The sequence below is a fragment of the Zosterops lateralis genome, assembly GCF_965231275.1.
Source record: "Zosterops lateralis genome assembly, chromosome: 11".
Lineage (NCBI taxonomy): Eukaryota > Metazoa > Chordata > Aves > Passeriformes > Zosteropidae > Zosterops > Zosterops lateralis.
The window spans coordinates 21,869,602-21,887,638 of record NC_139771.1 but is presented as its reverse complement, the minus strand read 5'-3'; the positions used below and the strand labels follow the sequence as shown (position 1 = coordinate 21,887,638).

Below are 18,037 nucleotides of genomic sequence, written 5' to 3'. Positions count from 1 at the left end.
ATGAAACCAGAATTATTTAACGATTTTCATATTCCCTGGTATGCCTGGAAGCTTAATCCTCACTGGTCTGTAGCCGTGCCTGGAAAACAAAAGTGGAGCTGAGCACTCATTAGCATGGTTATCAGGGTAAGGGCTGTGCCAGAGCCGTGCTGGCACTGTCCCCTGTCCCTGCTGTCCCCTCTGTCCCCGTGGCACAGCGGCTGCACTGGCCCTGCTGCTCCGGCTGCCACCGCTCCCCTCTCCCATCTGGGGAATGGCAAACCAGCACAGCCAAACTCTCCTTCCTTTCCAGATTACCTGGTGTCCACATCCAAAAATGGATCTTAGATACCTGTATTTGCCCAATTCTCACTGGGTTTGAGAACCTCACTATATTGTAATTGTATTAAAAAAGTCCTTTTCCACATAATGGGGGACAGGGCAGGACAAGGCAGGGCAGGTTCAGGGGGTGTTTATGGCAGAACCATGACTGCACCAGCATCCCCCAGCACCAGGGAGGCACTGATAAGGCTCCTTTCATCAATGCATGTTCTTCCCTTCCTCCACAGATCCCTGAAGGGGCATCCCTGGCCATGAGTTTGACGGACAAGAAGGACACCACGCTGAGCAGAGGTAACAGCTCCTTTTCCCTGCTGCTGATGGCCAGGCAGGAATGCTTGCACTGTCAGAGGGTTCTCTCTGGCTGAGGATGCTGGAAGATGCTGCCAGCCCTCGTTCCTGGCACTGTGGAAGTGATGGCTCTGAACATGTGCTATCCAGTCTCCTCCCTCTGCCTCATGGGGCACAGGGTGCCCTCCCAGCCCTCAAGGTGTTTGCACCTTCCATCTCACTCCCTTGTTGGGGGGTGGCATCCAATCTGTGCTGTGAGAGTGAGAGAAAGGAAGAATCTGAAGCCACTTGGTTTTAAAAGTCCTCTCCCTCCCAGTTACACATATTCAGTCCCTTGCCAGTGCATTTCTAGGTTTCAGGCTGTGCAGAGTGAAAACAGACCAAGTGAGACAAAAATCCACATTAAACAAGGAATTTCAAACCCTGTTTCCAGGCTTTCCAGGAGTCCTTTGCCTGCTGTGGCAAGGAGCTGCTTGGATCTGAGCTGGCTGATGATGAGGCTCAGAATAATCCTGGGAGCACAGCAGGGCACAGCAGGGTGTCACAGTGCAGGAGTGTCCCTGTGCTCATCCTGCTCTTGTGCCCTTTTGAGTCTCTCTTAAAACATCCCTTGGGAGACCTCAGGTCTCCCTTAAAGTACCTCCTAGGGTGCTTTCCACGAGCCCCATAAAGCAAAAAACAACCCCAAAACAAGGAGAAACACTAAGATCACTCGTGGTTGGTGTTGGGGTTCTTGGGGTTCAGATGCCTCTTGACACGGAAGTCACCAGTGGAGGTGGATTTTGGTTTGGACCCCCTGACTGAACTACTGTGTCTCTCTTTTTCACAGTGAAGGATTTGGACACTGAAAAGTACTTCCACTTGGTAAGTATCCCTCTCCTGGCTGCAGGGGGATGATGGCTGCATGTGGTGGCTGCTGATATTACCTTAAATTAAGTCTGTGGGCTGTAGTGTCAGATGTGATGGACAAGCTGCATCAAGGCTCATTAGTTCTCTTCAGCAGGGTTCAAAGAGGTGCAGAAAGGTGATCTGTAGATAAGCTGAGGGACATAATAAAGAATTACCGGGGTGGCAGAGAAATTGCTGGCAGCCACAGAGGGCTCAGGGGCGTGGTGAGGGCGTGGCATGGCACAGTGTCAGTGCAGCCTGCGGTGACACCTCGGCTCAGTCACCTGCTGGGAGCTCCTGGCATCCTGCCCGTTTCCCGGAGCAGGTCCGTGGGTTCCTGCTGCTGCTCCGTGCTGGAAGCGCCAAGTGCTAAATGCTGCTAAAAGCTGTCATGAAAAAAGGTGTTATGGACAACAGCTATATTTTGTAGCCTGGTTTGAGTGGGTTTTTTTTCTCTGCAAGCATTTCCATGCTCAATTAGAAGCATGCATGCACACACACACAGGCAGAGCAAGGAGGGAGAAGGGATGGGAAACTAACTGTTCACATGTGAAACAATGCCAAGATGGACGTCAGTTGCTTTGTCATTTTAGAGAGTAACTCACCGACCTGACCAGTGGAATATTCATTTTTGTTTTGAAAAAGCCAGCATTCCTGTATAGTGTGCTTTTTCCAAATCCAAGCAAAGCTGGTTTCTGCAGAAGCCATGTGCACTGCTGCAGGGAGCCCGAGGTGCAGCCCAGACAGGGGTGTGAGAGCCCAGGGGGACAAGCAGGCCAGCATGCAAAGGGAGATGGATGGTTCATTTCCTTCATCTGGAGTGAGAGAGGCAATACAGAGCACAGGAGAAACAAATGTCAGAAAAACTCAGTATTATAGATCACTTTTTTAAAGCCATATAAGGGTGTGCTTATAAAGCAACAGTAACTGCTTTTTAATTGAATTTTATATGCGGTTGAAATTCTATGCTGAAAGGAAAATTTAGTGTGACACTTCCAGGGAAGAGTGCTCTGACCAAGTGCTTTATCTGGGACCAGGTTCTCCCAACTGACGAATCAGTGGAACATAAGAAGTCCCACAGACAGAGCCACAGGAAGAAGGTCCTTCCAGAGATCTACCTGACCCGGCTACTCTCCACCAAGGTAGGAGCTGGGCTGCCGCCATTCTTGGCAGGTGGGATTGTTTGTGGTCTGCAGGGAGGAGCCTGCTCCAGGGAAGGAGCACTGCAGGGCTGGTTGCTCCCCAAAGGCAGTGGGACTCCTCTCCTGGATGGCTGGAGCAGTTTAGTGAGGCTGTCAGGCTCCTCGGGGTCCCTCCAGCTTCCCAGCTCATCCTTGTTGCTGTGTGATGCTCCACATGGTCTCCCTGGGATGGACTGGGGTCTGTGCAGACAAAAGGGATTCTGGCTGCCTCAGGGCTTGGGATGCATAGCTGAGACCTGAACCCATCTCCCCAGAAAGAGATGCTGCTGGGACAGGAGATGGAGATGCTCAGCTGTGGAAGCAAGAAAAATGTCTGTGTGATCTGAGGTCAGATCTGGCCCATCTTTAATCCCAGCATGGTGCCTCACTGAAGCAAAGATCACAGGGATGGCCAGCAGTCTCTGGTCGTCTTTGTACAGAGCAAGCACAGATGTGAGATCCCAGCAGTAAGAAAGAAAATCTTGATGCCAAAAGAAATTAACCCCAAATGCAAGTTTATTATATCACTATCCACAAACTGTTCCCTCCCTGCTTCAGCATCCCCTCTCTCTTCTGACTTACCCACCTGCCAGCAAAGGGTTTCCCCCGGTGTGCAGCACTCACAGCCCCTCTGCTGTGACTCCTGGGCTTGGGTGCTGCTGCTCTCCCCAGGGCCCACTGTGTCCTTGTCCTGCAGGGCACACTCCAGAAGTTCCTGGATGACCTGTTCAAAGCCATTCTCAGCATCCGAGACGATAAACCACCCGTGGCTGTGAAGTATTTCTTTGACTTCCTAGAGGAGCAGGCAGAGAAGAGAGGGATCACAGACCCTGACACGCTGCACATCTGGAAGACCAACAGGTTTGGAAAAGGAAATCCTTCTTTTCTTCCTTCCATCTCGTGGGAGCAGCAGCTGCAAAACCCTGGTGTTCTGGACTAATCATTAGGTTGCTAAAAGTAGAAGAGGGACTTGGGAAACAGGGAGGGTGGCAGAGAGGGCTGTGAAAGATGAAGCCAAACACAGGATTAGAGAGCTTTGAACAAATATGAAGCCCAGGGGAACAGTGAGCTGAAAGAGGAGCCATGGGCAGACAAAGGGCAGAAAGAACTGGCATACACAAATAATGAAAGGAGAAATAGGATGATGGGAGACAGCAATGGTGTTAGCTGCAAGCACTGGAGATCTGAGACAGAGTCCAAGACCATGTCAGGTCTTAAAACGTCATGGAAATTTTAAATCCAGCATTTTTGGATCCTTTTCATTTGCTTTCTGCCTTTTCAGCCCTTTAGTAGCATTTTTCCTGACTTACGTCTGTAACCAAGCTGAGTCTCCAGGGTATTCAGGGGACTCTGGGAGCAGGTGCTGTGACAGTGGCCTGCTGGTGAGCACCACAGCAGTGGGACCAGATGGAGTGATGCTGAGGGACATGAGCAGCAGGAAGGGGGAAATAGTGCAGGAAATAAACCAGAGGATTTAAATGGAGAGAGTAGGGAGCTTGGAGAAAGTGTCAAGGACAGGCTCAGCATTTTGGAGACTGTGGAGACAGGAACTGTTTCCACCCCAATGTGTGAAAATCAAATTTTACTCTGAGAGTAGGCATGCAGATACAACCACTGGGCAACAGATTTGCCTTCCCTTTACTGCATCACTGACCTGTAGAGCAAAGACTTACAGTGGCTTTCACCTCTTGGCTGCTGTGGAGGGTAGGAAGGGTGAGGAATAGACTGAAGCTGTGCTGTAGCCAAATCAGCAGTGAAATAACTGAAGGGAAAAATGATGAGAGAAGAGAAAAGAAGACAGATGAAATGTGTTTTGTGGGGCCAGGCTCACTATCAGAACCAGATGATGGTTAGTGTCAGGAAAGAGGGAAAAGGAGGTGACAGCAGCAAGTGGAGAAGCCTGACTCAACAGACCCACACAGGCAAAGCTGTTGGTGCCTCTCTGGGCCTGCAGCTGCTGGGAGCTGCTGAAGAAGCAGGGGCATGTGTGTGCCTAGAGAAGGCTGTATGTGCCACGTCCTTCAGCCTGGACAAATGTCTTGAGGGTGAAGGTGTGTCCCTGCCCCTCTCTCAAGGCAGAGGTTTGTACCAGGGATGATTAAGTAGCAGAACCCACCTCCTCAGCTTTCCTCTCTACTGCTCCCTTTGTATCATCCTCTTTCCTGCATTTCCACACCCCTTCCTCTGGTGCACAAAAATTCATCTCGTGTGTGTCCCTGGATCCTTCCCTTTGCAGCCTACCACTGAGGTTTTGGGTGAACATCCTGAAGAACCCCCAGTTTGTGTTCGACATCGACAAGACCGACCACATCGACGCCTGTCTGTCCGTGATCGCCCAGGCCTTCATCGACGCCTGCTCGCTCTCCGACCTGCAGCTGGGCAAGGTACCTCAGCCAGGGCAGGGCTGCTGCCCAGGCACTCACAGGCATGGCCAGGCTGGTGGCAGCACCTGGCAGAGGCCACCAGCCCAGCCTTCCTCCCATGGCCCCCTGGAGCCACTGCTTGGGCTCGTGCAGCTGAGTTTTGGTTGTCTCCAGGGATGCATTTTCCCCTCTCTTCCCCACCCCTTTGTTCAGGCTTGAGCTTGAAATTTGCACCTCCTCTGTCACAAACAGTAGCCAGGGAGTGGGGACACGCAGTCACAGGCAGGATGGACACGAGGCAAGGACCCCAGCCTGGAGGGCTCTGAGGCTGGGGGAGATCAACCCCTGGGCTGTGTGCTCAGGGTTACCCATCAGCTCCATGAGCTGTTCTGAAGCCATGGGAGAGCACCTGCTGACTCAGCACCGTGTCTGAAATGTTTCCTGACCCAGCTGAGCTGCTGCTGAAGCAGACAAATATTTTCTGCTGTTGTCTTAGGCAGGGGCATAACAGGGAACACTGAGCACAGTGGGGCCACTTCTGCTCAGGGCACCAATATGGGGCATGGGCAGACCCCACAGGGGAGCCCAGCTCCTCCAGTCAGGGCTGGTTTAGGGGGCACCATTGGCATCATGATCCCATAAAGTAGCTGAGGGACAACATAAACTCCTAGTGACAGGATGGAAAATGATGTAGCTCCAGGCAAAGCCTCAGTCATTGCTCTTGGTGATTTCTGCCTCTCACCTTGGAGAGAAGCCCAGGAGGTGAGCCAGTCGTCTGAGAACACAAGCTGTGCCTGTCCAGGGATCACAGGCCGGCCTGGCTCAGCTAGAGGTGTGAGGCTGTCCAGGGCCATCCCAGTGACACCATCCATCAGCTTGTGGAAGGGACATGGCAAACACTGCCACAGTTGGTGATCTCCTCCCCTGCAGCGTGTCCCTCCCACAGGGGCCGTGTCCAGCGTGGGGTGGGAGGCTGGTGGGCTGAGCACAGCACTGGGGGAGCTGAGGCTGCTCCAGACAAACACAAGGCTGTGTGGGCCAGGTCCCATCTCCCACCCCACACACAGCCCCGCAGGGCTGGCCGGCAGGAAGACATCCCATGTGCACATTCTCTTTTCTCCCACCGCCTTGGCCGAGCACAGTGCTGACATTTGGAACTTCCTGACATAAATAAGTTTTATTAAGAAGTGCTGTAAATCACCCCCCCGTTCCCCCCAGCAGAGGCTGGTGGTGACAGTGTGTGACTTGGGGGACACCCTGCAGTGAGGGGGTGGGCGCTGCACCCCCGGCCCCAGAGCTGCAGGAAGCCTTTGTTGGGAGAGGTTAATGCTGGAGGAAGATCTAATGAGTGCTTGATTTTTTTGTTTGTTTGGGTTTTGGTCTTTTTTTTGCGTGTGTTACGAAACACCTACAATTTGTCCTTGTCAAGCGGCAGATGAGGGGAAGAGGGGTCAGCTGGAGTCAGACAGCAGATGGAAACACTTTTCTGGAATACAATAGTATAAGTGAATGAATTGTTGAGTAATGTGGGAAGAATAAATCCTCAGCATAAAAATCAGCTTGCATGTACACGAAGTGTATCACTGAGCATTTTCCAGACTGGATTCTTCCCTTAGTTTCAGCACGTTGCTCTCGATACTGCAAATGTGAGAGCAGACTCAGTCCATACATCTACAGTGCACAAGCAGTTAATAAACCAGTGCCCATCTCTTCATAATAGAGGCACATCAGACACAAATTAAAAAATAACTTAGAAAAGAGGCAGCATGGTTTTCCTTTGTGTTTCCAAGGGAAAAAAAATAATGCCATGAGCAGGCTCTCTGTAAGTTGGCCATATTCTCATAATGCTTGTCACTCGATTTGAAAATAAACTGCTGTGGGATCTGGTGCCCGTTTCCTGTTTCCCCTGCAGCATTAGCCAAGCTACAGATTGCAGCAGCAGATTGGAGTCACCCCGGGCTCCCCTATTCCTGCCTGACAGAGCCAAGAAAGCTGCCTGTGGGCAGAACCTGCCACTCCCTCCCCTCTCCACGTGTCAGAGCACAGGGGAGCAGTCCCCCACACCGTGCAGGGGTGGCAGGACACGGTGATCTCACTCCCTTTGGTGTCCCCAAGCCTGGGGCTGTTCCCCTTGGGGATGCAACACGAGGCTAGTCAGCCAAGTTCATTCCTGGGGTAATGATATCAGGAGGGCAGGATTGCCTTGAGGTTAAAATTATTCATGCTGTGTTTGCAAGGAGGGCAGCAGACTTGTGCCTCCACTGGTACAAACCAGTTGTGTGGCTGGGAGGTTAAGGCTGCTGTGTCCAAGCTGACATTAATCAAGAGAATTCAGTATTCTCTGTTAATTACTTTACGTGCACTCAATTTAGGCCAGGCAGGCTGGATTAGCCAGTGCCAAATAAATCAAAGCTACATGAAAAATCCAAAAGCAACATTTCAGCTGACAAAGTTCAACTTGTAAGATAGCTTTGTTCTTTAGCTTAAATCGATGTGGCTGCTCAAGAAACCCCAGCAAATACATGCAGAAGCCCTTCCCTTGTTGCCAGTTTCCACACACAGTGGTACAGAGCCCAAGTGTTTGATCTGGCACAGGTGTGCTGCCTCACCTGCAGAGCATTCCCTGGCAGCAAGCCACCCCACCTGACCCTGGGTGTGCTTTTGGCCTCTGCTTGCCACCTCACCACCTCCTTCTCCAGCACTGAGCTGATGGATGTTCAGCTCATGCAAGGGCAGCAGGATGGTGCTGTGTCTCCACAGGCACACAATGCCCATCCACAGATCCTTGATGTGTCTTAGCCCTTTTGCCATGAGCTGCTTCATGGCTTGGTGCTGTCCACCCCTCTCTGGTGACAGCTGGGACAAAGGCAAGGCTGTTCCCTGCACCCAGCTGTAGCTGAGGCCCTGTCTGGTGTCAGTGCTTTGCTCAGGCAAACAGGATAATGTTTTCAGCCAGGAACAACCCCGTGCCTGACCTTGGTGTCCTGCCCTTGCTCTAGGATTCCCCGACCAACAAGTTGCTGTATGCCAAGGAGATCCCTGAGTACAGGAAGATAGTGCAGAGATATTACAAGCAAATCCACGACATGCCCCCTCTGAGTGAGCAGGAGATGAACGCCCACCTCGCCGAGGAGTCTCGGGTAAGGGCTGGAGGGGATGGGGTTGGGTCTGCAGGCTCAGTGTCCTGCTGGAGCCTGGCATTCCCTGGGCCAGGGAATATGTGTAGGCTGCAATCAGCTACTGCTTCGATGCTGAAAGGAGCACACAGGAAAGGATATTTTGCCTGAAACTTCCACGCACAAACTTCATCTGACCTAATTCCAAGCAACTTCAATTACTGCCAGAGCTGCAGTAAACACCCATGAGTTTGCTTGAGCCTAACTAGCTCTGGCACCACTGGGAGTTGGGAGCAAAATTCAGTGCCAAAAACCAGGAAGTTTGGACATGGATTTCTGCAGTCCTGCAGCCACCCAGCCAGCTGGCTCCCAGGCACCACTGCCAGGGACAGCCCTGAGTCCCAGGCAGCCACTGGCAGCCAGCCCTGGTGCCAGCCACAAGAGTTGGCAGCCACTCCAGATCAGGGTCCTGCCAGTGATGCACTGCAGGTTCTTCAAAATCAAACCTTCTCCCCAGGGTGTTTTAGCTTTGGGCACCAAGCAGGATTTTTCTGTTGATATTCTGCAGCACAGCTGATGTGCTGTCCCCTCCAGTGAAATGGCTTTGGGCACAGAGGAATATATCCATGCCCAGCATGGGTATCTACAGCTGGCTTTGAAAAGACCAAGACCCACCCTGATGCAAGCAAATGCACTTTCCTTAAAAATCCAGCTGTACCAATATGGCAGTAAAGTCAGGCACAATCTGCTTTTACTGTAGTCAGTGCCTACTGGCTGGGCTGGAACTCACGTGCTCCATCCTGCTAATATTCTCTCCTCTCTTTTCTATCTTTATAAAGAAATACCGAAATGAATTCAACACCAACGTTGCCATGGCTGAGATATACAAATATGCCAAGAGATACCGTTCCCAGGTGAGTGGGTTTTACATCACAGGGGCTCTGGCCTGCCTGGGGAGGGAGGAGCTGTCTCTGCAGTAACCCCACAGTGACACCTGCATCCAGTCCCACAGAACAGGGATTATTGGGGTGTGCATTATTGCAGTATGTATGTAATAGATGCACCTGCTCTCTGTCCCTTGGCTGGTGACTTCTTGGAAGAGAAGGCTGGCTATTCACAGCTGATCCTAATGGCATTTGATTGGGCTGAAGAAGGGCTGCCAGGTGTGTAGACCTTTTCAGGAGAGCAGAACATGCAGATAAGGTCTATCCCCAAAATAACTTTCACCTGTTGTCCCTGCCCCATCCAGGCAGTGGCCCTGTGGGCTGGTGCTGTGCCCTCAGCTCTATTATAGCAGTGCATTTTTGTCACATACCACTGCACTCCTAGCCCTGACCAGGGACCATAGGAGAGCAGGGGTGCAAGGGGTGTGAGCACAGGGGCTCTGGGACAGGGTGGGCTCTCCCCTTTGGAACTCTGGCTGGGATTTGGGGTCCGTAGGTCTGGTGTGGGGAGCTGGGCTGGCAGGTGGGCACCCCTCACTGCCTCAGCACTGCCTGCTTGTGTCTCCCACAGATCGTGGCCGCCCTGGACGCAAACCCCACGACAAAGCGCACTCAGCTCCAGCACAAATTTGAACAAGTGATTGCACTTATGGAGGACAACATCTATGAGTCCTGCAGTGAAGCCTAGGCTGGCTGCAGCCCTGGAAGTGACCTTTCTTGCAGCACAGTGCCACAAGGGAACCTGCCTTCAGCCGCAGGCATACCTTGGTCATACTCAAACCAGCCTTGTGGAGGGGGCGGGCCTGGCCATGGCTGAAAGTTTTCCTCACTTCACAAGAAGCCACAAGACACCTTTCCGAGCAGCTAAAACTCCTCTGGTCTGCACTGTGGCACCCATAATTTATTTGCTGTGGCCAGCCAGAAATGAAGGCAAGCTCAGTTCACCACTTTCCCCTTGGTCAGCACCCAAGCAGTCAGCACTCCGTGCATCCCTCTGCGTGGTTCCTTGGGACGGGGCTGGAGCAACAGACACAGAGCAGAAGGGTCACCTCAGGGAGTAATGACCACAGACAGCAAAGAGCATCGCAGCCCGAGCTCCCACTCCATCCCTCCAACATCCTTGTTTTTCCAACACCAGGGACTCTTATCAGCTGTTCACTATCTGCTGCATTCTGTGTATATTTGTGCCTTTTAATTTTTGTACTGTATGTGTAAACATAACCACTCCTCCATCTGAGACTTGGGCAACGCAGGGAACTCGGGGCTGAGACAAAGCAGTTGCTTCCCAAGCAGCTAAGGCATGGTGAAAGCACTTTATCCCTAATGGAGACACTGTTTGGGAGCTGCAGGGAGCACAGGCTGTGTTAGCACCAGAAGGGCTGTTCTGCCCTTCCTGGGTCCTTGTGTCTGGTGCAGGGTGAGCTGGAGCACAGTGGGGAGGTGAACATTCCCCCACCCAGCTGGGCAGGCACAGGCACAGTCCCAGACACGGTGCAGGGGTGGGGGAAGGAGTGTGGCCCTCCCTCCTGCCCCGCCAGGCTGGCTCCCCCCGTGTCCATGGCACTGCACCACCCCAGCCCCAGCAGGGACAGCTGTCAGCCCTCTGACGGTGGCCTCAAGCCACACACAGGGCAGACACCAGAGCATTGTCTCTGCCTCTCCCTGTGACCATCACCACACACCAGGCCAGCCCTGCAGGGGTGTGTCCTAAAGCAGCTCATTCTGCTTGCACTGGGCCCAGCCCTGTGGCTGGTACCTGAGAGCAGCCCAGAGAGTGGGGCTTGGCTGCAGGGCCAGCCTGTTTTCAGCCCTTAAAGGCAGAGGGCCTGGACCCAAGTGTGTCAGCCCAGCAGTGACACAGGCCAGCAGAGCATCTCCAGCACCCACAGCTGCAAACTAAGGTGAGAGAGTGCCCCAGCTCAGGCTGGGGTGGTCACTGAGAGGGTTCTAGTGGCAGACAAATGGAGCTTGCCCAAGCCCACCCACCCCAGGGCCACCCTGCCAGCCCATCTCGGTGATCTGCCGTCCCTCCTGCAGCCTGGGGAGCTGTGGCTGCTCTGCTGTCCAGTGTCACACAGGCCCCCGAAAGGGCTGGACACAGCCAAGGCCAGCATTCCTGCCCACAGGGCTGACCCACCACGGCTCCAACTGCCACATAGGGAAGAAACAGTTACTACCTCACTGCAGGAGGGTGTAAGGTAAGCCTTTGTGAGTCATCCAGCTGGCTGGGATGCAGCCTGGCATTGGATGACTTTGTCCACCAGAATTCCCGGGTGATTCACTGCCATGGACAGGTTGTCTCCATTTCCAGTAATGCTACATTTGTCAGAAACCGGAACATCAGAGTTGTGTATGTGTACATAGATATCTATTTTAAAACAAACAGTAGACTTTATCCAGTATGCTACAAGGTGGGGAGGGAGGGGAGGGAAAGGGGAAGAAAAGAGTTTTTTTTAAAGAGAACTACAGAAAAAGTACTTACACTGTGGAGGTCTCAATGTCTTTGCTGAGGATGTGGCTTCAGAATAGAAACTCTAAGAATGTAGCTGGGCTACATTTTATTTTGAAAGTGATTTCACAAAAAATTCTTGATGTTTTTGTCTTTTAGAAACTGTGAATAGCTGCCAGAGGTAGGCAGGCCCAGCCTGGGAAAGGAAAGGCCAGGGTGAGAAGGACCAAGGTAGCAGAGAATGTTGAGCTTGGCTGGTGGCAGGGACAGGGCCATGGAGCTATAGCCCCATGTTATTTGTTATGGAAAGGATTCAGGTGAGCCAAGAGTAAGTAGAGTTTGCCTCCAGGTGCTGTGGCTGGGCCATGTATTGGGGCTATTGTTTTATTATTTAATTTTTTTTCCAAAGCCAAAAAAAAAGAAAAAAAGAAAAAGAGAAAACATAAAAAAAAGAAAAAGAAAAAGAAAATGTAGTTGCTACAACCATTTAAAGGAACAACTTTAGCAGAGGGTTTGTAGTGTTTCCTTGAACCTCTGAGCCCTTTGTAAGATGTTTTTAAACTTTGGCACGTGTTGTGGGTGTAGTGCCCTTACCTGCTGTGTAGTGGAAGTGGCAGACTCCTGGCAAAGCCTATCTTTGTAATAAAACAAGGTGCTGAACTTACCGAGTGCAGTTCCTGCTGAGCACACGGGGAGGACACTGCACAGACAAGTGTGGCACATCAGGACACACCATGTGTGGGGCCAGCAGATGGGGAGAGCAGGTTTGCACCCCTGGGGGAGAACAGGTTTGCACCCCTGGGGGCTCCCCCACACCTCCCACAGCCAGTGCAGTTCCTGCCCCACCCAGGCCCGGGAGGGGACAGTTGGTGTGAGGACAGCGGCAGCTGAGCTGACCAACACAGGAGGAGCAGAAACCCCACAGGGGCAGCCAGGGGCAGGTGCCCTCACCTGCCAGGTGCCTCCCTGCACTGCCAGACTGGAGGCTGCAGCCTCAGCACCCCGACACCAGCTGGGCCCAGGGCCCTCAGTAACCATGGCATTGCTAAATCTTCCCCCTCCCCAATAAAAGCTGTGCTTTCCCGACACCAGAGGGATTTTCTCCTTCCACTAGGAAGTCTCTGCAAAGCTAAATCCACCCATTAAATTATTTGGCCTCTCTCAAAGCAGGAGAGCTTTGCATTTCACACCTGGTGGTTGGTGAGAGGGAGGACACAGCCCCTGCCTGGCGCTGTTGGGGACATTGTCACACTCTGTGGAGCCACCCCCCATCTGAGAACCCCGGGAACTCTGCTCGGTTACTGCTGCCACATTCCCCACCCCGTCCCCGGGGAGACACGAGTTCCAGCTCCATTAAAGATGGATCAACACAGTCAAGGCTGAAGTTTAAGAGAAGTTGGTTTGCTCAGCTCTTGCTTAAGCCCCAAGGCAAGGCCGGGAGCCTTGGAGGGCAGTGGCAAGGCCAGTTGCAGATTAACAAAATCGGCTTTAGAAAGAGTTTTACTTCCACTTATTTCCTCCCACCCAGGAGGACTTTACATGATCAGCATGACCTTCAGAAGGGCTCTGCTCTGGGCAGAGCAAGGGAAATCCAGGCAATTTAAGCTATTAAATGGAAGTGTGATACACTGACCCACAAGTCTGTAGGTGGGAACTGTGGCACGGACTGGTAACAGGAGCAGGAGCTGTGCTGGGGCCACAGTAACACCCCCAAAGTTGGGGTTTGAGCCCCAAGACACCTCCGGCTTCCTCTGACAACAGTTAAAGCACCGGCTGCTTCACCTCTGCCGGGAGAGCTTGTGACAGGGAGAAGAATTAAATCAGTGATGGGAATAAAGACAATTCTTTGGCTTTTCCCGAATGGAGTAAAAAGAGTCTGGGCTGATTTATCAGAGCACCCGATGGGCCGCGGGGAGCGCGGGGGGCGGGAAAGGAGGCGGGACCGAACCGGGAAAGGAGGCGGGACCGAACCGGGAAAGGAGGCGGGACGCACAAAAGGCGGGAAAGGAGGCGGGGCCGAACCGAACCGGGACACACAAAGGGCCGGAAAAGAGGCGGGACCGAACCGGGAAAGGAGGCGGGACCGGAACACACAAAGGGCGGGAAAGGAGGCGGGACCGAACCGAACCGGGACACACAAAGACGGGAAAGAAGAAGCCGCAGCGAAAGGAAATTAAAGCAGCGAATCCACAAAGGCCCCGCCCAAGGGCGGCCCCGGGACGGCCCAAAACACACAAAGACAGAACCGGGACCGAGCGGGGAGAGCCCGGGACAGGAACACAGACAGAACTGAAACAAAACAGAGAAACACATAGAGAAAGAGAAACAAACACAGACACAAACATAGAAACTCAAAGAGAAACAAAGAGAGAAACTGAAAGAGAATCAAACAGAGGAACAAACACACAAACCAGCAGAGCCGGGGGACACCGCGGCCAAAAGGGATCCGGGAAAATGCGCTGGGGAAACTCCGCGCCGCGGAGCGTCACGGCCGCGTAACTACGCGCATACTACGCCCATACTCCGCGGAGTAACGCGCAGAGTGAGGGTTTAAAATAAGGGTAAAATACGGGAAATGGCGAATTTCAGTGCTAATAGGTGTGCGGGCACTCAGCCGTTACCTAGAGGGTGTTTTATTAGAAATCCTATATAAAACACGATCCGCTGAAGGGGCCGGGGCCGCTGCGGCCCCCGGGCCCCTCGCGGGCTGCGGGAGCTCTCGCTCGCTGTCCCCGGTGTCCGCGGGGCGGTTTCCGTGCCCTGTGCCCGCTCGGGGGGTGAGTTACGGTTCGGCTCCGTTTCCCGGGTCCCGGTAACGCCTCAGGGCCCTCACAAAGTGTTTGCGGGCCGGGCCGGGCCGTGTGCCCCGCGAAATGCTCCGGCGGGGAACTGTGTCCCCGGGCCGCGGGGTTCCGCCCCTCGCCCCGCGGGTTCCGCCCCCGCCCCTCGGTGGCCGCGGTCTCGGCCGGTAGCCAGGGCAGCTCCGCCCCCGGCAGTGAGTTTTATCCTCCAGAAAATCCCCCGAGCGCCGGTCAGTTCGCAGCTCCACGCCCAACCCGCGAGCTCTGCAGACGGCGAGAACCGGACAACATTTCCTGCAACACGAGTTCTTCCCAGAGCTGAGGGCTCCAGTGCCCTTCCCTCACGGACCTCACAGTTCCAGTCCCGTTCCCTCACGGAGCCCACAGCTCCATTGCCGTTCCCTCACGGAGCCCACAGCTCCAGTCCCGTTCCCTCACGGAGCTCAGAATTCCGTTGCCATTCTCTCCCGGAGCCCACTGCTCCATTGCCGTTCTCTCAGGGAGCCCACAGCTCCATTCCTGTTCCCCTACAGAGCCCACAGCTCCACTGCCGTTCTCTCCCGGAGCTCACAATTCCAATTCCGTTATCCTCCTGGAGCCCACAGCTCCATTCCTGTTCCCTCAGGGATCCCACAGCTCCATTGCCGTTCCCTCAGGGAGCCCACAGTCCCACTGCCCTCACAGAGCCCACAGCTCCATTCCTGTTCCCCCTCAGAGCCCACAGCTCCATTCCTGTTCCCCCTCAGAGCCCACAGCTCCATTCCTGTTCCCTCAGGGATCCCACAGCTCCATTCCTGTTCCCTCACAGAGCCCACAGCTCCACTGCCGTTCCCTCAGGGAGCTCACAATTACATTCCTGTTCCCTCCCGGAGCCCACAGTCCCAATGCCGTTGGGCTCCAGGGGCAGGCGGGACCACAAGCGCTATATGTGGTTCTTTTTACCTTTTCTGTATTTGTTTTCGGTGTTTCTCCCCCTTTTCCCTCATGCGGCCTTTAGAGGGTTTTTGTGCCGGGCCCTGCGGGGGGAATGAACAGTTTCTCCTCCTGCGGGTCCCAGCACAACCCGCCGGGTTTGTGTTTCCCTTTCCCCGCGGCGGCTGCAAAGTTCTCCTTCTCCTTCCCCTCCTCTCCTTTTTCCCTGTCCCCGCTCCAGCCCAGAGCGGGTTCTGACCTCTGTTTAATAAAGCTTTACACGTTGTGTTTGTATGCCTTCAAAACGTGTCGATACAGGCTTTTTAAAGTTTGTTTTCTGACTGAATTCTATTTTTTTTACACTTTTACAGTTGCTGGAGAGATGGAAGGCAGCAAATACGGTGCCTTATTGCCTATCAAAGATTTCAACATAGTCTGATTTCTTTAGCAAGAATGTTAACCAGTTTGCCAGATGAAATTACACAAAATAAAAGCATGAGAAGCTACTCAGCTGATCAGCAGTCTGCCAAACTACACGTTATGTTTTTTCAGTAAACCTGCACTCTAAAAAGTCTTACTAAATTTCTGTTTCCATGAAATTTGCAGTTGCCATGGGTTTTTCTCATAACTAAATTGCTTATAAGTTTAATATGCTTGTTGTGACTTTTATGCCTTTAGTGAACCATCATGCTGTTATTTCTCTTACTGATTGTTCACTTTTTAATTTTATTTTTGTGTTAATAACAGTAGATTAAGCTACATCTTGCCATATCTATAACTTAGGTTAGTAGGGTACTATTAGGGTACTAATTTGCAGTTATGTTTAGTGGAGGTCCAGTGATATAATGCTCTGTTACCTTCTGTTAAGTTGAGCAGGGCTAAGCTCTATCAAGTTAATTTTGTAATTTCATGTCTGCTAAGTTTTAGTGTTATTAAGTTCAGGCAATGTTTTATTCCAGTTTTATATAGATCACAGTTACATTCAGTATTAATAATACTTTGAGTTTTTGTAAGGGTGCCTTCTGTTTTACTGAGGTAATAATTGAGCTACATTTTATTAATATAAAGTTCTTTTAGGACAGAGTTCTATTGAGTTCATTTTGTTAAGCTTTATTGCTGTCAAAATTAATTTATACCAGGTTTGAGTGTTATTCAGAGTTACTACAGCTTTTACACCAGTAAATTGTTCAGTGTTTTCTTTTGTTTCATTTTACTGTTTGAATGAATATTTGGAATATATGATCTCAACTGTTTCAGATTGTTATGACTGATATAAAAAAAGATAATTAAATCTAAATCCCCATTCAGTGTACAATAGCAAAGCCTAATTGATTCATTAACTTAAAGGGAAGACAGGCGTGTGTTTTTATCATCAGTAGGTTAAAAGTTGTCATCTGTTCATTTGATCAGACATCCATTGCCTCTGAGAAAATAAGGCCCAGTGAGAAGAGAAATGACTTCACCACCATCCAGCCTTTGTAAAAAGAACAGGGGCAAAAGTGGGACTGCCAGAGCCTGGCTGTGTCTGGAGACTTACAGAAGAAACTGTCAACAAAACCCTCATGTCATCATCATGGTACAGCGTTCCTGCTAACCTTCTTCAGCTATTCCCTGTTCCAGGATTGCAAAAAAGACATTCAGTGATGCCAAAGATCAACATTTCCAGCTAATGGACTTTCTCCTGAGCCTCAACTATTTGGACTTTAAAACAATGGTCATTTATCTCAATTTCCCCTAGAGACACTAGACATTATTTTTCTCATTCTGCAAGACCCTGTGTCAATGACATGATTTGATTTAATAACTTTGGTTGATTGTGATTGGTTTTTTACGTATCTTGTTTCATATTTAACAGATAACCAGTAATAGCCTTAGTAAGATGCAAATTGTTTTAGCATCAGAACATGCGAGCTTTTTTAAATTAATAAAAAAGGGGGAGATGTTGTGACAGGTAAAAGAATTATAAAAGAAAGGCCTCATAAGATCAGGCCTGCTCTATTAAATTATTGGCTGGCCTGTCATCTCTTCTAAATGTAGTTAAGCAATTTGCAAGTTCCCATGTGAGAGCAATCTTGGTATGAAACGTTCCTTAACACCTGTTCTGGGGTTGAAAAATAAGTGCACCTGTGTGAACAATCAAACCTGTTCCACGAGAACCCAGAAAGGAAAAATGTGAACAACCTGAATCTCAGCACAAATCACCTTCTGACCAAAACATGGAGCAGTAAGAAAACTCCCAGCCAACACGACCAACTACCAGCACACATTTCACACATTTCCAGTGTGTGAAAACTCTATCAAAGAAGTGATGTGAATAAAGAATTGGCTTTTCCCACATGAAGAAAACGGAGCCCCAGCTCACTTATTACAACAGGGAGACACCTGCCCGTGGCACACACCCAGAGCTGCTCTGGTGCTCAGGTAATCCCAGCTCAGCCCGGCTCAGCACAAGGGCAGCCTGGACACCTCACACAGGTTGTGGGCACCATGTTCCACAACAGCACCAGCCAAGCCTGAGCTCCTCTGTTCCTAGGGATTGTCACCATGCTGGGTGCCAGGGCCCCTGCCCATAATCTGGCATCTGCACACACAGCCCCAAACCATCAGCCCCCTGGCACCACAGCTGGGGACACACGGGGACAGAGAGCACCTCTCCACAAGGGCAGCCACCTGCAGCACCAGCTCACCACAACGCCCTGCAGGTTGAGGGCAGGGCTGAGGGATTTTGGCACTGAGAGATGGAAGCACAGGGACGGGGACCCCCAACAGTCATG

General features: G+C 51.7%; 1 protein-coding gene across 1 annotated transcript in view; it reads left to right on the top strand.

The window, feature by feature from the left end:
- The window catches only part of PLXND1 (plexin D1), a gene marked incomplete at its 5' end in the record, with an annotated part of 64,771 nt that extends 52,495 nt beyond the window's left edge, over positions 1-12,276 (top strand). The window contains 8 exons of the mRNA XM_083869164.1: positions 549-612; positions 1,439-1,473; positions 2,535-2,639; positions 3,376-3,539; positions 4,915-5,062; positions 8,041-8,181; positions 8,997-9,071; positions 9,673-12,276. Coding sequence (XP_083725290.1) covers positions 549-612; positions 1,439-1,473; positions 2,535-2,639; positions 3,376-3,539; positions 4,915-5,062; positions 8,041-8,181; positions 8,997-9,071; positions 9,673-9,789 — 849 coding nt within the window. The 3' untranslated portion in view covers positions 9,790-12,276. The remainder of the gene's footprint in view (positions 1-548; positions 613-1,438; positions 1,474-2,534; positions 2,640-3,375; positions 3,540-4,914; positions 5,063-8,040; positions 8,182-8,996; positions 9,072-9,672) is intronic.
- Between the last annotated feature and the right edge of the window lie 5,761 nt (positions 12,277-18,037).